At 43.4% G+C, this 21,603-nt stretch overlaps 2 protein-coding genes across 17 annotated transcripts in view; one reads left to right on the forward strand and one right to left on the reverse strand.

Annotated features, from left to right (window-relative positions):
- Positions 1-6,652, forward strand: part of LOC139396991 (formin-like protein 2) — a 90,641-nt gene extending 83,989 nt beyond the window's left edge. For 6 of the 13 annotated variants that reach the window (XM_071143939.1, XM_071143940.1, XM_071143941.1 and 3 more), the window contains one exon: positions 2,136-2,741. In XM_071143939.1, the coding sequence (XP_071000040.1) occupies positions 2,136-2,302 (167 nt within the window). In that variant the 3' untranslated portion in view covers positions 2,303-2,741. Of the gene's footprint in view, positions 1-193; positions 339-2,135; positions 2,742-2,773 lie in introns of those variants that run through there. The other 7 variants (XM_071143942.1, XM_071143944.1, XM_071143957.1 and 4 more) reach the window with 4 other exon arrangements.
- Positions 6,653-7,123: 471 nt separating this feature from the next.
- The window catches only part of LOC139397111 (pre-mRNA-processing factor 40 homolog A-like), a 35,204-nt gene continuing 20,724 nt past the window's right edge, over positions 7,124-21,603 (reverse strand). For 2 of the 4 annotated variants that reach the window (XM_071144006.1, XM_071143990.1), the window contains 13 exons: positions 19,529-19,637; positions 18,932-19,082; positions 18,386-18,519; positions 17,838-17,952; positions 16,288-16,379; positions 15,897-16,013; positions 15,054-15,191; positions 11,921-12,016; positions 11,609-11,695; positions 11,288-11,384; positions 11,004-11,065; positions 10,726-10,890; positions 7,124-8,240 (listed from right to left, as the gene is read on the reverse strand). In XM_071144006.1, coding sequence (XP_071000107.1) covers positions 8,151-8,240; positions 10,726-10,890; positions 11,004-11,065; positions 11,288-11,384; positions 11,609-11,695; positions 11,921-12,016; positions 15,054-15,191; positions 15,897-16,013; positions 16,288-16,379; positions 17,838-17,952; positions 18,386-18,519; positions 18,932-19,082; positions 19,529-19,637 — 1,453 coding nt within the window. In that variant the 3' untranslated portion in view covers positions 7,124-8,150. Of the gene's footprint in view, positions 8,241-10,725; positions 10,891-11,003; positions 11,066-11,287; positions 11,385-11,608; positions 11,696-11,920; positions 12,017-15,053; positions 15,192-15,896; positions 16,014-16,287; positions 16,401-17,837; positions 17,953-18,385; positions 18,520-18,931; positions 19,083-19,528; positions 19,638-21,603 lie in introns of all 4 variants that reach the window. The other 2 variants (XM_071143999.1, XM_071143982.1) reach the window with 1 other exon arrangement.

The raw sequence follows: 21,603 nt of genomic DNA on the forward strand, positions 1-21,603 counted from the left end.
CTCCAAGCGGGATTGGGAAAGTTCAGCCCTGAAGGCCTATTGTAGACTGTAACCCTCTATAGAATGTGTTAGTGTCTCTCTGCTCCAGTCTTCTGATGCTTTGTAGGGTGTGCTAACCTGTGCTAAAACCCTGTAGATGTGTGCTACTCCTTACTGTTGTGTCTTGGCTGTTGTTGTTGTTGTTTCAATGCAGTGCTGAAGACAGTGCCCTTTACCGCCCGCACAGCCAAACGGGGCTCTCGGTTCTTCTGCGAGCCGGTTCACAATGAGGAGAACCATTACTAAAGCTTAGAACTCTCTCTCTGAAAGGTCGCTGTAAATACAGTGCTGTCCTTCTTCTCCGTACTCTCACAGCGTGTTGTGTTCCCTCTCACTCTGTGTTATCCCTGTCAGTTGTGTGTGTGCGCGTGTGTGTGGTGTGTCGGCGTTACCACCTCCGCCCCTTCTAGCATGGGGAGGAAGCGGTTTGTGGGAGGAGTCTCCGATGTCCCCTCCGTTACCCTGCATGAAACGAGTCATCCCCGTTATTCAACCTCATCCATTTGTGTCACCAACCATAGCAAACCATAATGTCACAGAAATGCTCCTAGCAGTCAGCCAGGCTATTGACATTTGCCCTGAGGAGAGTGAGATGGGTAGATGGGTAAGAAATCTACCACGTCTCACTCTATACAGTACAAGGAATACAGCAGCGTTACAGAGTACATGTCAATGGGACATTAAGGCAAGTGCCATCTGCTGTTAAAAAGGAGGAAGTGCGTCCTAGACCGAAACGGCTCTCACTGGCCATCATCCAAGAAGTTTACACTCCTACATGTTATGCTGACTAGTATTAGTGCTAGTAGTTCTACTATATAGTAAAACTTCTGCTTCAGTATATATCGTATACTAGTCAGTATTGTAATCAGCATAGCAGAGTATTTTTTTGCCTATAATTATATAGTAATTCATCAATTGTCAATTTTGATGTATTGATAGCCTTGACTTATTTTAAAATGGCTGTGGCATTATACCTTGCTTGTGTGTTCATCTGTCCATCATGAAAACAGAGTGTTGTGTTCATCTGTCCATCATGAAAACAGAGTGTTGTGTTCATCTGTCCATCATGAAAACAGAGTGTTGTGTTCATCTGTCAATCATGAAAACAGAGTGTTGTGTTCATTTGTGCCTCATGAAAACAGAGTGTTGTGTTCATCTGTCCATCATTTAAATAGAGTGTTGTGTTCATCTGTCCATCATGAAAACAGAGTGTTGTGTTCATGTATTACTGTGCTGTTGGTTGGGTTCCTGCATGCCTCTGGCTTTCTCCCGCTTCAAACCCACAATACCCCGTTCCCTGTTCCCCCTAGCTCTGGTCTAGGGCGTTATTTGTGGCTGATTCTGAGCCTTGTAAGTTATATGTAAACGCCCCTGGACCAGATCTCCAGTTTCCCTTGCCTTGTGCTCGGCTCAAACTCTTTGGTGCTGGATCATATTCGTATCACATGACTCTCTGGTGGTTTGTCTGGTCACCTTTCTAACGTATTGCACGAAGCATGAATGATTCATTTCTGACACGCGTTCTCGGGTCTTATGGATGTCACATTCATTTCCGTTGTGTGCAACTAACACACAGCCAGATACATGTCCTGAATTGCTGTTGAGCCATTTAAAAGGGACAGGCCTCAGTATTTCTAAATGTTTCATAAATTACAGTTGAGTTCACGTCCCATGCCCATGTATCTGGCTGAATGCATGCCGTTCTTTGGTCTGCTTTTTATTCAAAATATAACTTTTTCGTGTATGTTGAAAAAACACTTGTGTTTGGTTTGTGATAACTAAGTCTTCGTGTAAAATGTGATGGTTGGCACTATTTGCTCATGCTGGTAGTCACTCTGGAAAGCAGCCTGGGTGTTCTCAGAGAGAAAAATAAAACGCTTTGATTTTACTCATCCTTTGTGCCTGCAGTGTCAATTAACAGCATATAAGCTCTACCCCTCTAACACCTTAGTCTTGCCCTATCCTGTCCAATGACCTCTGCCCACCCCCCCTCCCCATTGGCCGCTTTGCTCGCTCAGCGCTCCTCCACTGTGAAAACACCCCTCTGGTCACCCTGCTTCTTTAACCTCCATTTTGTCTTCTCTTCATCCATCCAGCCCTAAAGAAGAATAATATTACTAAATTTCCCAATGTCCACTCGAGGGTAAGGAATTCCTCCAATAGCACCCCTGTGGTGGTGGATGTGTCCCAGACCTGGCAAGCATCTCTTTTTTACCTCCCCTTGAGTTACCTACCACTGAGGGCTTTCTCTACTTCATACTAGACTGTGTTGGTCCCCCCTCTCTCCTTTTCTGTTCACCTTCCATTTCCTAATAAGGTTATAGACAAATGTTGCATGTCTAAAATCAAAGAATGCAAATTCAGTGTAAAATGCCCTTTATGGGAAATGATTTACGTTCCCCTTTTTTCCCCTGATTGTTTAACATGAGAAAATGTTACATCTTTTTTTGCGGGGGGAAAGGCTTATATTGGGGGGCACTTGTCCATAGCTTGTGGTTTTTAATCGACAGTGACAGAAGGACTAGTAAATATGAAAAATGTCAAATCAATAAGGTATTTTCTGTGGGACTGTTTTCGTCTTCCTTTTAGAGGAGTGAACTGAAGGGGAATGTTTCTTTACAACTCAAGCTGCTTTGCCTGATTGGCTGCCAACAAACAGCCTCATCTGAAGGCCCTGGCATGACTGACACTTCTTTTATCCACCCCCCCCCCCCCCTTCCTCCCTCCATCCCAGATCTTCGAAATCAGCCTTACAGGAGAGCCGACGCGGTGAGGAGGAGCGTCAGAAGGCGCTTTGACGACCAAAACTTGCGGCCGGTCAACAACACTGAAGTTGTCATGTGACGAGGGAACAGTGCATGTGCTCAGAGAGAGGTGAAGGGGGGAGGGGGTGATGTAACAGCCTCTCACTCTGGACTGAAAGAGAAATGGATGGACTGAAAGAGAAATAGAAGGACTGAAGGAAAGAGAGATGGATGGGTCTGAAAGGTCAGTCATAGGGAACCTTAGACAAGCCAAGTGCCTGAAACGTACTTTTTATGTGATCAGTTTATTTTTTCATTACTTCAAGCAATGCAACTTGACCTGGCTTTAACTGTAATTTCCTTTGATGTGTAAAACTGGACTCGAACCTCCGTAGGGGGAATTCCTGGAAGAGATTTTTCCCGAAAGATGTGTAGAATGTACATGTGACACGGTTCCCGTTATGCCTCGATCACACCTCCCAGCGGTCATTGCGTTTTGGTACACCAGAAGCACATGCATTTCCAATGGAGGCGCTGCGTTTGCCTTTCCCGCGTGGCATTGGCAGTTGCAGTGCGCTCGAGTGTCGGTGCGTACGTCGGACCAACCAAACGTACGCATCACATTCTATGCGTAGACGGCTTGACAGAAACGGTAGCAGAAAGGTGAATGTGGAACTTCTGTTGCGCACATATACAGATGAGGCCGCGTACCATTTTGCGAATGACACTGCAGGCGTGTTCGAGGCGTTAGGCGTCAAAGTATTCCGCCACAGGTGATGAATATGATATTCAATTGCAAGTATCTTATTACATTCCTGGTGCTACTGCCATTGCTCTTGGAATTCCAACAATGTGCTCGAGTGGCACTTAAAAGACGCATTAGCTTTTCCATCGTTGCTAAAGGGCTAATGGCCTTATTAAAGGGGACAAGCCTTAGATTAAATACTATGAAGCAGTGATCCAAAACTAATATGCTCAATGAAAGTACTTAAGCAAGTATCAGGTAGACTTCTGTACACCCAACGTGTGACCACAGTTCGAGAAATCGTATCGGAAATAATATAACTCAGAGAGGTGTGACTCTCTCGAAATGAGACCAGGCTAATGTGAATTGTGTATAGCTAGGCCTCTATATTACGGTATTAACATCTCATTCATCGGTGTTAACATGGTTAGTGGACCAAGTCGTGAATTATTAGCTCTATCTAGAGAGAACTACAGTACCAGTCAAAGGTTTGGACACACCTACTCAATCAAGAGTTTCTGTATTTATTGACTATTTTCTACATTGTAGAATAATAGTGAAGGTATCAAAACTATGAAATAATACATATGGAATCATGTAGTATCCCAAAAAAGTGTTAAAACAGATAAAAATATATTCTTCAAAGTAGACACCCTTTGCCTTGATGACAGCTTTGCACACTCTTGGCATTCTCTTCAGCTTCACCTGGAATGCTTTTCCAACAGTCTTGAAGGAGTTCCCACATATGCTGAGCACTTGTTGGCTGCTTTTCCTTCACTCTGCGGTCCAACTCATCCCAAACCATCTCAATTGGGTTGAGGTCGGGTGATTGTGGAGGCCAGGTCATCTGATGCAACACCCCATCACTTTCCTTGGTCAAATAGCCCTTACACAGCCTGGAGGTGTGTTTTGGGTCATTGTCCTGTTGAAAACCAATGGATAGTCCCACTAAGCGCAAGATGGGAATGGTGAATCGCTGCAGAACGCTATGGAAGCCATGCTGGTTAAGTGTGCCTTGAATTCTAAATAAATCACAGACAGTGTCACCAGCAAAGCATCCCCAAACCATCACACCTCCTCCATGCTTCACGGTGGGAACCACACATGCTGAGATCATCCGTTCACTTACTCTGCATCTCACAAAGACACGGCGGTTGGAACCAAAATTCCAAAATGTTGACTTATCAGTCCAAAGGATAGATTTCCACTGGTCTAATGTCCTTTGCTTGTGTTTCTTGGCCCAAGCAAGTCTCCTTCTGCAGCAATTTGACCATGGAGACCTGATTCACACTGTCTCCTCTGAACAGTTGATGTTGAGATGTGTGTGTTACTTGAACTCTGTGAAGCATTTATTTGGGCTGCAATTTTTGAGGCTGGTAACTCTAATGAACTTATCCTCTGCAGCAGAGGTAACTCCTGGTCTTCCTTTCCTGTGGCGGTCCTCATGAGATCCAGTTTCATCATAGCACCTTCCTGTCTTAAAGTAATGGTGGACTGTTGTTTTTCTTTGCTTATTTGAACTGTTCTTGCCATAATATGGCCTTGGTCTTTTACCAAATAGGGCTATCTTCTGTATACCACCCCTACCTTGTCACAGCACAGCTGATTGGCTGAAACACATTAAGATGGAAAGAAATTCAACAAATTAACAAGGTACACCTGTTAATTGAAATGCATTCCAGGTGACTACCTCATGAAGCTGGTTGAGAGAATGCCAAGAGTGAGCAAAGCTGTCGTCAAGGCAAAGGGTCACTACTTTGAAGAATCTCAAATATATTTTGATTTATTTAACACTTTGTTGGTTACAACATGATTCTGTGTTATTTCATAGTTTTAATGTCTTCACTATTATTCCACAATGTAGAAAATAGTAAAACTAAAGAAAAAAATCCTTGAATAAGTAGTTGTGTCCAAACTTTTGACTGGTACTGTACATTGTCTGCTCATGTAGACCTCAAGTGCCATTCAAATGCAATGCTGTTAAGTGGATGGCGGGGCTCTTGAGCCACAATAGCTCTGGTTCAGGGAGTCGTTCGGTCGAACGACCGCGAGAGCACACCCGAACGACTCCCCGGACCAGAGCTAGAGCCACAATTGAATAGGAAAGGTGCTAAAACAAAGACTTATCAGCAGATACACTTCCAGTCAAGTGTAGTGGCTACAAGGAAGGTACTTTAGGCTACTTGAGGAGCTTGTCATGGAAACTGGATTCCAAGTTTATTTTTTTACTCTGAAAACCTGCAATCGGCTAATGAATCTCTAGGCAACTGTCCACTCACTATTATTGTACATTTGATGTATAGTATTTAACCACTGTAAACGGTATCCATTCAGTTTTGCTCATGACCCACTTTGACGTGAGCAAACAGTCATTTTTTTTTTGTGTTTAGCAAGTTATATTAAAAAAAATGTCAGAACAAACAAAAAGTACACAACAACAAAAAAAAGTTTTGTAAATGTACAGATATTTTGCTACAAAAATTGTTGCATTGTTTTTTACTTCTTAATACACTCATTACTATAAGGTTACTATTGTACATATTGTTTAAAACAAAATGTGCATCACCCTGTGATACACAATTTGAATGTTATTTTAACTTATAGGTTTGTCCATTTTGTATATTGAATTAAGCCGGGGGGAAAAAAACAAATCTGGGTTCACTTTAACACAACGGATCTATTGTGTGAAGCAGAATGCCCTGGCGTCACACTTGCCTGAGTAAAGAGGCATTATATTAATGTATGTTCCAAATGGCACTCTATTCCCTATCTAGGTTACTACTTTTGACCCTATGGGCCTTGGTCAAAAAATATCAAAAGTAGTGCCCTATATAGGGAGTCATTTGGGCCATAACCCATCGACGTTCAGAGAAGCTTTCTGTGGTCCTGGGACTATAATTGTCCACGTTAGCATGTGCAACAAACCACTCATCTCTATACTTCCTATGTGAACTGTTGACCACTCATCAGCTTCACTCATTAGACTGGATAATCGTGGCATGTTTTAGTTTTTTCTTCAGAAATGTATTTTAGGCATTGTGTGCTTATTACAAAATACTTTTAAATAACATTTAGTTAAAGGTAGACCGAGTTCTGGACATGATCAAATAAACTATTTACACTATTGTGTGCATCTTTATTTCAATTAATTTTGGCAGACAGCTGTTCAGATTCACTCTGGTTTTCTATGCATGCTCATTGATATGAAAACAACAGGAGAAGTCGGTCTTGTCATCTCCGTGTATGTAAACTGTGGAAATCATTACTCGCCCGTCTGGCGGGCTTGGGGCATCGGGCAGCAACAAAGGTTTGGATTTGCCACTTCTGCCGGTCTTCGGCCACCGTGCCACAGCCCTGGGGATGTTATTGGAGCTTAATCTAGATTGTCCTGAGCCACGTTGTCTCGGGCACTCACTCTTACAGTAGCAATTATTACCTTCAGCCTGCCTAGCATTGCAATGATCCACAGGAAACGGATACAAGGCTACTAAGCCTAGTGGACAAGAGGCACTCATAACAGAGAGGTCATATGTAAAGAAAATAATGAGCTCCGATCTATGGTGGCTGCTGGTGATGGTACATGAAGACAAACAAATTCATGTCAACTGTATTTTATTACATTTATAGATCATGCAACGAGGACTTTCACAATTCCTCTCGTGAAAATCTAGCGAACCAATCCTAAAAATACCATAAAAAATGTATTTTAAAGAGTCTTGTTTCAGAGAGACATTTACTTCAGTCTAGACGTGGACCTTTGCCAAAGAGTTCTACATCAGTTCAAAGCAGCGGTATGCAACGAGATTCAGCTGCGGGGCGATTTTTTTGTCGGAGCGGATGGTCGGAGGTCCGGAAAATCATTACAATTTGTACACTGCAAATTGAGCACAGAAAAGTAAGCACAAAAATGTATTTGAAAATAATGTCAAACCTTGATTACACTGAGACACAATCACATCTCTTTTTATTTGCTGGATATTGTCAGATTTCCTAAACTAAACTTTTATTAATTTTTTTACTTTGAGGGCCCTAGTCAAAAGTAGTGCACTATAAAGGGAATAAATACAGTGCCATTTGTGACTCAGGTAAGAATTGTACTGAGAACTGCAAAGCAGTCACAGTAAAGAGCATGGCATTAAGATGCTCTTTGAATCCATTTCGATATCAAACAACTACAAAACAAATAAAATAGCTAGCGAGAAAACATTATAAAAAAGGTAACACATTTCTGAAGTGTGTCACTAAATGTCCACACAGTTGACCTGATATCAAAGTAGTCACTCAACTCAGCCTGTGACCACTTCCAATAACGTAAGAAAACAGAGCAAATATTTACCAAGCATTCTAGTGCCAGGGTGGCGGGTTCATTCCCATTATACAAAACACAAGGGGAATAGTTCACACACAGTCCAAAAAGGGTTGAAACATTCTGGTAACTTTGGCAGGATGTTGGCAGGAATTAAGCAAATCTTCTAACTGGGATTTCTGGGAAAAACCTGTGAAGTTTGGGAAAGTTACCGGAATTGTATAACCTTAAGTCCAAGCATGTGTGGCATTACGCTGAAAAATAAGCACCGGGGGGAATCTATGGTGGATGAAAGGAAGCATGAGGAAAAACAGGATCAAGGAGCATCCAGCTGTTCCAGTAGAGTCCTCCTCCTCTTCTCCAGCTCTCCTTCACTCAGCTCGCTGCCTGAAGTGTCCCAGCCACCCTACACAACAAAGACAAAACATCAAAACCCACATTTCCCCGACAACACTGGTGATTTCTAGATAGTGCTGAGCGATTAACCGAAATAACAGTTATTTTGGGATTTTTAAACAACTAACGGACCGACATCGGTTCAATTATTTTAATGCCGCTTCGTTGGGAACGCGCAATCACATGATCTACGGGATTGACGGTTGGTATTCAGCAGTCAACAGTATGCCTTATTTATTCTGTTACAGCATTCAACGCACATATAGTACATAAAAAAAATGTTTTAGAAACGTTGCGATTTGAACAAACATTCTCCAAAATATGTATTGAAGTCTATAAAGTACACAACCTTGTGTCTGTTGTAACGGATATTACAGTTGCACAAGCAGGACGAAGTCCCTACACATTGCAATGGAGCAAAAAAACAAATCAGCATTTCGTGCTTCTACACCTGCATTGCTTGCTGTTTGGGGTTTTAGGCTGGGTTTCTGTACAGCACTTTGAGATATCAGCTGATCTAAGAAGGGCTATATAAATACATTTGATTTGATGTCTAAATCCGTGGTCATTTAAAAAAATGAAATATCAAACCGACCTCTAAAAGCACTAATAGCTCAGCACTACTTCCAGGAGTTTTACTAGGTATGCTTCTCAAATGGTACCCTTTTCCCTATGTAATGCACTAGTCTTGCCCAGGATGTAACCCATACATATGGCTCTAGTCAAAAGTAGTCAAGTGACATTTGGGATGCACTAGGACAGGGTTCCCAAACAAGTGGGCCAAAGATGATTTTATCCCCCCCCCCAAAGTTCTGAGCCCAAAACAAAAAGGCTGCGGCTGCCAATAGAGTTCTTGCCCCTGCCGCACCCCGCCAGAAACCTCTGCATGATCTACCCACTTTGCCTCATATTATTATTTTTACCCCCAATTTCAAATCTTCTCATCGCTGCAACTCCCCAACAGGCTCGGGAGGCGAAGGTCGAGTCATGCGTCCTAGGAAAGACCACGCCAGACCACGCTTCGCCCGGAAGCCAGCCGCACCAATGTGTCAGAAGAAAACACTGTTCACCTGACGACAGATGTCAGCCTCAAAACCCTCCCATAACCTGGACGACGCTGGGCCAATTGTGCGCCGCCCTCTGGGACTCCCGATCACGGCCGGTTGTGATACAGCCCGGGATCGAACCTGGGTCTGTAGTGACGCCTCAAGCACTGCAGTGCCTTAGACAGCTGTGCCACTTGGGAGGCCCCTGCCCATATTTCTAAACAGCCGGGAAAAATTATAATAATTGAAACGCGGCGATTTCAACAAACATTCTTCAAAATATTTATTGAAGTCTTTAAAGTATACAACCTTCTGTGTCTGTTGTAACAGATATTGCATTGGAGCAACAAAATAAACAATCAGCATTTTGTGTGATGTAGGTTAATCTTTATAGTTGCTAACATATCACAGCTACTACGAGTTCCTGTAAAAAGAACATTCTAGGCAACCTGAGCATGTCTGACCAAGCGCTATTAATCCTTACTTCATTTGTCAATTACTGCTTTAGACTTCCTACTATTTGTGGTGATCATCTTCATAGATATGCTGCCACAAAGTAGCGAGAGTAGCTGGGGGGAAAAAAAGAGAGCTAGCCAATGTTTGCAACGATAATGAATAAAGAATCACTATTGACTTCCTGTATGTATCTTGCTTGTGTTTGATATACTTGCCCAAATATACTGTTAGACGACAAAGTTTGTACCAAAATGTTGATCATGTCTTTTGTGTATAACATGAAGGCTGAAGGCTGCCTACCGCCCCTCCAGAAAAAAATAACATTAAAATCGCTCGAGGTATGGAATGCACTGTTCAAACATGTCGATCCATATCTTTACTCTTTAGAGCAGAACATGAAGTTTCCCCCTCCATGTTAAGGGGGAAGCGGCAGTGGAAGCACTGAGCAGAAGCTACATAGACAAAATAGTGGGCAGCAGCTCCGTAAAAAAAAGAAGAAAGAATCCTGCACATGCACAGAAATCTCCGTATCAATAGACACAGCAAGTTGGGTTGCAGCAAATCCAGAAGCGCAGTCACTTAAAATCATTTTTGTTGTTGGACAGAAGACTAAAATCACCAGGAAGTGATTTTAAATGTAGGAAAAATCTGTTCCTATTTATTCCCACGCATAAAGGCATATGTGATCGTATCCCAATGTAATCAAAGTTTGAAATGACTTCGATTTTGTCAAATACTATATCTGTTTGGGATTCTTGCGGTCAATTTGCTGTGAACATCTATCTTCCGTCACCCCGACCATCTGCCCAAGGCTGAATGTAACCGGAGACCCCTGCACTAGGAAATAGAATAGTAAACACCTCACCGGGACTAGGATGAGACAAAATGCTTGGATACAACTGCTGTGTAACTGGCGTGGAGTATTTCTTTCTTTTAAAGCATTCAAATCCCAGATGCATGGCTGGGTTTCGTGACCGGAATGGGACGTTTTACCTCCTCCTTGGTAGATTTCCTTTTAGGTGACTTCTGCTTGGATTCGGAGCGACTCTTCCCCCGGGACTTGTCGTTCTCTTTCTCTTTCTCCTGGTCCTTCTCCCGCTTGCCGTCCCTCTCTCTTCCTCCCTTCTCTTTCCGCTCGCCTTCGGATTCAGGAGATTGCTGAAAGACAGGGTCACAAGAATAAGCGCGCCGTTCCGCCATTTGGCTTCACAATCTTTCCAGAGTGGGCCAAACATTCCCCTCGAAAATGTAGTTCCGTCCTGAGAACCTACCGACTTGTGACGCCTCTTCTTCCCCTTCTTCTTGTGCTTCTTGGACTTCTTATAACTTCTATCTGTTGACCGAATGGAGAGGGATGTCAGAAACTGGCCGCCACACAATATTCCTTCATTTGTGATTATTTTTATTTGATAGTCAAGGTTATAGGTACAATAAATTCCTATCAGCATATACTTTTTCATCATACCTGATCCTTATATCGCAATTATCATTCAAGTTTTTAATTGGAATGATAAAAGAATAAACAAAAGGAATTATACATAGGAAAACCACTGACCAGATTCCCCACTGGAGGAGCGCTCGGACGGGGACTTGGACTGTGAGCGCTTCTTCTTCTTGGTGTGATAATCGTCTTCGCCTTCAGACTCTGAGCCCTGCAGAGAGAAGAGAAGTGGGAGTAGTAGGAGGGTTTGTCTAGTGAGGTGCCATGCTGATACAATTGAAGGCAAAATCCCAAATGGCACCCTATTTCCTATAAACTATAGGGTTTCTGGTCAAAAGCAGTGCACCATCTAGGGAATAGGGTGCCATTTGGTACGCACACTACAAAGGGCGCAGAGGGGTCTTGGTTTGTGCAGTGTCGGGGCATAGTACTAACCGATCGAGAGCGGGAGCGCTTCCTGTGGTGCTTCTTGGACTTCTTTGAGTGTTTCTTGGTCTTGGAGTGATGATGCTGGCACTCGTGCTGTGAGAAGAGACAGCAGCCAGGTTTGAGTACTGTATGTCGTGACACTGGTTCTGTCCCAAATGGCACCCCCATCTGTATATAGTGCACTACTATGGGCCCTGGTCAAAAGTAGTGCACAATATAGGGAATAGGGTGCCATTTGAGATGCAACCACTGACATTGTCGGGGTAATCCTCCCCCCCCCCCCCCCCACAGAGGTTACCAGAGTTAAATGAGTCTTACCTCCAAGACATGCATGAAGTCTTTGAATATCCTTTTCCTCTCAGACTCCAGAGTCACGTCTTCGAATGCAGATTCTTTGAGGAATCTTTCTCGGACCTAAGACGACCAAAGAGAGAAAATGAATAGTCAGAAAACAAAAAGGTTTGCTTTTGAACAGTTGCATGACTATCAAATCATGTGCCAGACAGTAGCCCATTGATAACAACGTGTGTGTGTGAGAATGGTAACAGTAACAATGTGTGTGTGTGTGTGTGTGTGTTTGCGAGGTGGGTTCAAGTCACTATTTTTCGAGCCACCAAGCAAGTCACAAGATCTGAGTCTCAAGATGAGTCAAGTCCAAGTCCTGCGTTCTAAGAGCAAGTCAAGTCTCAAGTAAAAAATATATATATACGTGCAATGACTTGTTCAACTACAAATCTTTCTGTCTATTTATTGAGGCTAGTGGACGGCCCTCGTCATTATTTTGTCTACAATATATATTTGGTTATGTAATAATTCATTTTAACAACAATTTCCAAATGCAAGCTTCATAACTGAATTATCCATTTCAAGAAATGTTGACATACCAAAAGACCAGTATGCCTATGCCAGTAATTGTTGCTTGATGTCCCATTGCCGGTGAGTTTGCAAAGTAAACAGTTATTATTCTTGATCACCGAACTATTTTGGAGCTGCATATTTATTTACGACAATCCTTTCTCCATACAATTTGACGTTTGCGCTGTACAGCAAATCAGAAAACTGATTCGTTAGCGACCCCCCCAAAAAGGAGTGGTTCAAAGCTTGCGAACACGAGCGCACAAATATAGCCAGTCATTTACAGCCCTAAAACGGCGATGCAGTTTCAGAACTTAAGATACAGAAATAAACAGCAGTTTTACACCTACATGTTAGCAGCCAATATCAAGTCACTTCCCTGGAGTCCAGAGCAAGCAGAATCATACTGCCTACCTGCAAGCAGCAGAGGTTGCAGGATCGGATGGAAAGCATGGTCTATCTGCACCACGCGATATCACTTTGGATGGCCGCCTAATTTTTTTATTTTACCTTTATTTAACTAGGCAAGTCCGTTAAGAACAAATTCTTATTTTCAATGACGGCCTAGGAACAGTGGGTTAACTGCCTGTTCAGGAGCAGAACGACAGATTTGTACCGTGTCAGCTCGGGGGTTTGAACTTGCAACCTTCCGGTTACTAGTCCAACGCTCTAACCACTAGGCTACCCTGCCGCTCTTCGCCAACTGTGTAGCCCTCTTCTTTCTCACAGATACTGTCATTAAATTTGCCAGAATGTTCCATTTTCATCCCATAATATTGAAGGCAGTGCGATGCTACAACCATCTTTAGTCATAAGGCAAGCCTATCAATAATCAACAATGTAAACATACTAATATTTATAGAAAATGATACAAGTGCTTTCTGGTCACTAATCTGGATGTGAGCCTGCGTTCGAGCGCCAATGCTGATGATTAATCATTGGTCAACAGTCAAGATGTGCAACTTTTTTGTACTTATGCACAGATAAAAATGTTTTTGAGACAATAATTTGGTGCAATAACATAGGCCTATACTAGATAACAGATGAAATAGGCAAAAGTTTGGACACACCTACTCAAAGGTTTTTCTTTATTTTTTACATTGTAGAAAAATAGTGAAGACACTCATGTAGTAATCAAAAAAAGTGTTAAATCAAAATATATTTTATATTTGAGATTCTTCAAAGTAGCCTCCCTTTGCCTTGATGACAGCTTTGCACACTCTTGGCATTCTCTCAACCAGCTTCATCTGGAATGCTTTTCCAACAGTCTTGAAGGAGTTCCCACATATGCTCAGCACTTGTTGGCTGCTTTTCCTTCACAGCGGTCCAACTCATCCCAAACCATCTCAATAAGATTGAGTGGGTGATTGTGGAGGCCAGGTCATCTGATGCAGCACTCCATCCCTCTCCTTCTTGGTAAAATAGCCCATAATGTCTATTGCTTGTGTTTAATTGGTGACCTTTAATAGTGGTTTCATTGCAGCAATTCGACCATGAAGGCCTGGTTCACGCAGCCTCCTCTGAACAGTTGATGTTGAGATGTGTCTGTTACTTGAACTCTGAAGAATTTATTTGGGCTGCAATTTCTGAGGTGGGTAACTCTAATGAACGTATCATCTGCAGCAGAGGTAACTCTGGTTCTTCCCTTCTTGTGGCGGTCCTCATGAGAGCCAGTTCCATCATAGTACTTGATGGTGTTTGCGACTGCACTTGAAGAAACTTTCAAAGTTCTTGAAATGTTCCAGATTGACTGACCTTCATGTCTTGAAGTAATGATGGACTGTTTCCCTTTGCTTATTTGAGCTGTTCTTGGCATAATATGGGCTTGGTCTTTTACCAAATAGGGCTTTCTGTATACCAATCCTCACTTACACAACTGATTGGCTCAAATGAATTAAGGGGGGAAGCAATTCCACAAATTAACTTTTAATAAGGCACACCTGTTAATTGAAATGCATTCCAGGTGACTATCTCATGAAGCTGGTTGAGAGAATGCCAAGTGTGCGCAAAGCTGTCATCAAGGCAAAGGGTGGCTACTTTGAAGAATCTCAAATATAAAATATATTTTGATTTGTTTAACACTTTTTTGGTTACTACATGATTCCATATGTTATGTCATAGTTTTGATGTCTTCACTATTATTCTACAATGAAGAAAATATAAAAAATAAAGAAAAACCCTGGAATGAGTAGATGTGTCCAAATTTTTGACTGGAACTGTATCACTGCGCTAGCTCACCCGAACCGGTGTTGATTGACAGTTTGCTGGTCCAATCAAAGGGCAGAGTGTGCCCTTTGCACTTTTTATTTTTTTTTGCAAGTGCAACTGGCTACTCTCACTGGTTGCTTGGAGAGTAATCCCTGGAGACTGTGCCATAAATGAGTGACAAAACCTTACAAACCTGGCCAGATAATTTCAAGTCATCAGTCTGAAGTAAAAGTCAAGTCCCGAGTCTTGAAGTCCGTCTCAAGTTGTCAAATTTGTGACTTGAGTCAAACGCGAGTCCAAGTCATGTGACTTGAGTCCACACCTCTGGTGCAAGGTAACAGTAAGACTGTGTGTGTGTGTGTGAGAAAGGTAACAGATTAACACATACTTCTTCCCAGGTTGCCTCTGGTTCCAGGGCTGGTGTAGCCTGCTTCAACATGCTCTTGAAGGTAGCCTCTTTCCTCTTCATCTTCCTGGCCTCCTCCTTCTCCCGCTCCCTCTCCCGAGCCTCCGCCTTCTCCAGCAACTACATCGGTACAGGAGGAGAGAGGGAGGTCACTTAGTATTTATTAGAAGCCCAGCGAGGTCACTGATCGTCAGATCGCCAAAATGGCACCCATTCCCTATTTAGTCCACTACTTCTGACCAGGGCTCATAGAGTGTACAAAACATTAAGAACACTTGCTCTTTCCATGACAGACTGACCAGGTGAATCTAAGTGAAAGCTATGATCCCTTATTGATGTCACTTGTTAAAGCCACTTCAAAATCAGTGTAGATGAAGGGGAGCGGACAGGTTAAAGAAGGATATTTAAGCCCTGAGACAATTGAGACATGGATTGGGCATGGGCAAGACATAAGTTTTAAGTGCCTTTAAACAGGGTATGGTAGTAGACGCCAGGCGCACTGGTTTGTGTCAAGAACTGCAACGCTGCTGTGTTTTTCAACCTCAACAGTTTCCCGTGTGTATCAAGAGTGGTCCACACGCCAAAGAACATCCAGCCAACTTGACAAAACTGTGGGAAGCATTGGAGTCAACATGGGCCAGCGTCCCTGTGGAACGCTTTCGACACCTTGAACAATCCATGCCCTGACGAAGTGAGGCTGTTCTGAGGGCAAAAGGGGGTGCAACTCAATATTAGGAAGGTGTTACTAATGTTTTGAACACTCAGTGTATAGTTAAGTTTTCGAACACAGAAATGGTGGTTTAGGTATAACTCAAGAGCTCTTACGCTGTTGAAGGCTAGCTTGATGTTGCCTGCGTCCAGCGTTGTGGCTCTCTTGTCTGAGCTGATCACAGTGCCAAAGTCTTCAAAGCTAGTGTTTACCTCGACCAAGAAGTTTTTGTCCTGTGTGGAGGAAAGAGGAGAAAGAGTTAATAAAATGAAAACTACCATTGAGGCGATGGTGCAGATTACACGATATCTACGCTGTAAAGTAGATTTAACTGCATCCCAAACGGAACCCTACACTCTATTTCATACACTACTTTGGATCAGGCACCATAGGGCTCTGGTGAAAGGTAATGCACTATATAGGCAAAATGTAGTGCACTAAATAGGGAATAGGACGCCATTTGAGACCACAACGTGGGAGAAAACACAGACGGTAACATTCTCCCACCTTCAGGATATCCTTAATGATCCTCTTCTCGTCGTGGTAGCGAGCCTTCAGGTCTTCCACGTAGAACTTGAACAGATCGAGGGGAGTGGAGCCTGCGGAATAGACACCATAAACTAACAGGCACGCGTTATTCAAGATGTGCTCGGACAACACATGGTTACCGCAACACCAAAGGCTAAAGAAAAAGGCAGTGACCACAAACCAGAGCAGTATAATACGACATTATCACCGCAGTACAAGTGGACAAGAGAACAACAATATTGATAACGTGCATGCGTGCCTATCAGTGTGGGCATCCACGTGTGTGTGTGTGTGTGTGTGTGTATACCTGTGTGAGACAGGGTTTCCGTCAGGAAAATGTGGCGCCGGACATTTGACCGGCAGCATTTTCATTTACTGGCCATTTGAGAAATTTACCGGAGCCATATGCATAGGGTGGGTAACTTGATTAGGGCGTCCACCCACGGCGCACGGAATGACAGAAACCACATTTTTATGGTAATTCATATTAAATAACAGAGCATGCAAGTCGAGGATGAACGATGCGCGGTCCTTCTTACCCAATTCCGATGCGCACTTTGAAGAGTTACTTTTCCGTAGCCACGAAGACGAGTGCAAAATCACTAGCCTATGTCAATCTACTATCTCCCATCGTAGAAAAGTTGATCGAGAAAGAAATAGACTATTCCAAACAGACTCTGGGAACAGTTGTGGGACGATAGAGACCAAATTCATTCAACCAGTACGCCACATAACAATTATTAGTTAACAGCTCTGAGTCTGATGCAAACGATCAGAACATTTATCTCAACTATTATATCTTCACATTATAAGCGCACAGGGCATAATGCAGCGAGCCGTTTCATGCGACAGAGATGAAAATATCCATTCGATATCCATTCGAAATGCAAACAACTATCATGGGTTGCTAATATGACCAGGATTGCAGCTACTGGACGATGAAAGAAAGATGATGTAAAAATAATTGCCTCCACGGATATGGTCTGATTTTGGCTAGGCTGCTTTGAAGTAAAGTAACACATGCCCCATAATACGTAATAAAAAGTTCAGGGTTCAAACAATTACATATGCGTTTTCAAAATGCATACTGCCTCTAGCTCATTGTAAAGTGGTGTGTGACGCGCTGATGAAACCTGCCTTCCGCTGCCTATGTTTGCTGTTTGAGATGCTGTAGCAGGAGCTCTCGCACTGATTTTCCGCTCAAAGGCTCTGTATACTGTATGCGTGTGATAAATAAGATGCATAACGAATATACTGTACACACACACGGCAATTTAATTATTTGATTATGCAAATTAACCTATAGACCGATAAGCATGACCAGTCAAATGTATTTCCATCGACGAATATGCTAAAAAGCATTATTTCGCAATGGGATTTTTTATTCTCCTGGACACTTTTGCAGGCGCCAATTAAAAAGATTGGCTTTCTTTGGTTTTGTTTTTTTTGGGTGCTAAAGGCGGCTATTAGCTGCTAACGGAAAACCTGGTGCGAGCAAGAGTATGAGCATGCAGCAGGTGTCCTCATACCTGGCTGGCCCAGCATGTTGGCGAAGCGGATGTCTGAGCTGACGGTGGGGTACATCTCCATCCACGCAGACATGGAGTGGAGCTGACCGTTGTCATGGAGCTCATCCAGGAATTTCTGGGGGAGGGGGGCAAAGCAACTGAAATGACCGGGCTACGTCCCAATGGCACCATATTCCCTATATAGTGCACTATATAAAAGGAAATAGGGCGCCATTTGGAACCCAGCCCGGATAAATGACATCCCTGAGATCAACCCACGCAAAATTCACTTATATTTTCCTGTACTTTTTCAGTACAGTATTACAGTCAAAACGCCTGACAAACTATTTGGCTTTTTCTTCAGTCTGTGTTAGTCATAGGAATCCTATAATTCCCTATGATCCGTTTTAAGAATGAGCCGTACCATGTTGCTAGGCTACCAATATCCATTCTAATGTTCTGTATATAATTCTATGGTATTAGCATTTTTTGTATCATAATCCTCTACCGTGTACACTGTTCCCAAAATGCTCCATGGTGGGGTAGAGGAGGAGGCCCGTCTTTCTCACCTGGAAGGACTCTCTGTTCTTGCGCTGTCTCCTCCTCTCCCTCAGCAGTGTCTTCTGCTTCTCGTCCTCCTCCTCCTTCTCCAGAGCTCGGATGTGCTCCTCGAAACAGATCAGAGCGTCCTCTTTGTCCATGTCTGAAGCAAGCAAGGAGAGAAAAGAAGAGAAAGGGGAGAACGTCAACAGAGCACTCACACAGCAAACAGTCAGTCTTTTACACACACACACACACACTCACACACACTGCTGCGCCACACAGGCACACGCTGCAAACCACAGCACCTGACTGGACAGGGCAGTCATTCACCAACTTCTGTTACCCGGCCTGTTCAGTCATTCACCTATTCAAACTCACAGACAGACACCACCCCCCTTGTTTTTATGACTCACAAGTAACAGCTCTGCTGCTTTAGTTAAATGAATGCAGAGCTCTGAGAAAGGTTGTGTCCCAAATCTGTCCCATGTAGGGCTCTGGTCAAAAGTAGTGCACTATGTAGGGAATAGGGTGCCATTTGGGATGCAGATAGTATGAATGAGTGGGTAGCGTACTCTGGAGCTCCTCGTCCTCTGCGAAGGTGGGGTTGTCCAGCAGGTACTGCTGGGCCTCGGACCAGGTGGTGCGGTACGTCACGTTGGCCATGTTGTCCAGGATGTTCTTCAGAGCCTCCCAGTTCCTCTTCCTCAGCTGCTTGGCTTGCTCCTGTACCCCACACACAACAAAGATGGAACAGACTAGAGTAAAGAGGAGGTCAACACATTCTGACAGATAATGTCCTTAGTAATCAGCGTTGGGAATTGGAATTGATACCAACCCTGAAAGTCATACTCAGACAGCTAGGGATCAAATACATTATTTTCCTCACAATACATTTATTTTGTAAATAGAAATGTTTAATTAGAAATAGGATAAAATGTTGGAAGAGAATAAACTGGTAGTTGTGACACCACACTCCAAAAAACAAGCCCGGCTGACTCTAGTTATTAATGTAGTTCTGTCCTTGAGCTGTTGTCTATTACTGTTCTGTATTATGTCATGTTTCATGTGGACCCCAGGAAGAGTAGCTGATGCTTTTACAACAGCTAAATAGGGATCCTAATAAAATGCCAAATACCCAAAAGAGGCAGCCTAACGGCAATATATCTGACCTTCTCCTTCTTGGCTAGGTAGAACAGGACGTCTTCATAGATCTCCAGTCTGTCCCTCTCTGGGACGGTGCTCCACACATCGAGCTCCGCAAACATCTGCTCTGCTTTCCTGGTTCACACAGAGACAACCACAGTTTTTTTATTATTAGTATTTTTCATTTAACCTTTATTTAACTAGGCAAGTCAGTTAAGAACAAATTCTTATTTTCAATGACGGCCTACCAAAAGACCTCCTGCGGGTGATGGGATTAAAAAATAAACAGAGGACAAAAACACACATCACGACAAGAGAGACAACACACTACTACATAAAGAGAGACCTAAGACACAAGACGCAGGCCTCCTAATTGTCCCTAGAATTTCTAAGCAAACACCTGGAGGCAGGGCTTTCTCCTATAGAGCTCAATTTTTATGGAAAGGTCTGCCTACCCATGTGCGAGACGCAAACTCGGTCTCAACATTTAAGTCTTTACTGAAGACTCATCTCTTCAGTGGGCCATATGATTGAGTGTAGTCTGGCCCAGGAGTGTGAAGGTGAACAGAAAGGCTCTGGAGCAACGAACCGCCCTCTTTCCACTGGGATTCTCTGCCTCTAACCCTATTACAGTGGCTGAGTCACTGGCTTACTGGTGCTCTTTCATGCCGTCCCTAGGAGGGGTGCGTCACTTGAGTGAGTTGAGTCACTGATGTGATCTTCCTGTCTAGGTTGCCCCCCCTCTCTCTCTCTGAGGACCTGAGCCCTAGGACCATGCCTCAGGACTACCTGGCATGATGACTCCTTGCTGTCCCCAGTCCACCTGGCCGTGCTGCTGCTCCAGTTTCAACTGTTCTGCCTGCGGCTATGGAATCCTGACCTGTTCACCGGACGTGCTACCTGTCCCAGACCTATTATTTGACCATGCTGGTAATTTATGAACATTTGAACATCTTGGCCATGTTCTGTTATAATCTCCACCCGGCACAGATAGAAGAGGACTGGCCACCCCTCATAGCCTGGTTCCTCTCTAGGTTTCTTCCTAGGTTTTGGCCATTCTAGGAAGTTTTTCCTAGCCAACGTGCTTCAACACCTGCATTGCTTGCTGTTTGGGGTTTTAGGCTGGGTTTCTGTACAGCACTTTGAGATATCAGCTGATGTACGAAGGGCTATATAAATACATTTTATTTGATTTGGCACAGACAACAGCACAAAGTGCATGAAGGTAAAGACAACAATACATCACGCAAAGCAGCCACAACTGTCAGTAAGGGTGTCCACGATTGAGTCTTTGAATGAAGAGGTTGAGATAAAACTGTCCAGTTTGAGTGTTTGTTGCTGCTCGTTCCAGTCGCTAGCTGCAGCGAAATGAAGAGACGAGCGACCCAGAGATGTGTGTGCTTTCGGGACATTTAACAGAATGTGACAGGCAGAACGAGTGTTGTATGTGGAGGATGAGGGCCGCAGTATACATCTCAGATAAAGGTGAGTGAGGCCTAAGAGTGTTTTATAAATAAGCATCAACCAGTGGGTTTTGCGATGGGTATACAGAGATGACCAGTTTACAGAGGCGTATAGAGTGCAGTGATGTGTCCTATAAGGAGCATTGGTGGCAAATCTGATGGCCGAGTGGTAAAGAACATCCAGCCGCTTGAGAGCACCCTTTCCTGCCAATCTATAAATGATGTCTCCGTAATCTAGCATGGGTAGGATGGTAATCTGAATCAGGGTTAGTTTGGTAGCTGGGGTGAAAGAGAAGCGATTACGATAGAGGAAACCAAGTCCAGATTTAACTTTAGCCTGCAGCTTTGACATGTGCTGAGAGAAGGACAGTGCACCATCTAGCCAAACTCCAAAATACTTGTATGAGGTGACTACCTCAAGCTCTACACCCTCAAAAAGGTAGTAATAAACACCTGTGGGGGGAGGGGCATTCTTCTTACCAAACCACATGAACTTTGTTTTGGAGGTGTTCAGAACAAGGTTAAGGGTAGAGAAAGCTTGTTGGACACTAAGAAAGCTATGTTGTAGAGAATTTAACACAACATCTGGGGAGGGGCCAGCTGAGTATAAGTATCATCTGCATATAAATGGATGAGAG

This window comes from Oncorhynchus clarkii, chromosome 3, assembly GCF_045791955.1.
Source record: "Oncorhynchus clarkii lewisi isolate Uvic-CL-2024 chromosome 3, UVic_Ocla_1.0, whole genome shotgun sequence".
Taxonomy (NCBI): domain Eukaryota; kingdom Metazoa; phylum Chordata; class Actinopteri; order Salmoniformes; family Salmonidae; genus Oncorhynchus; species Oncorhynchus clarkii.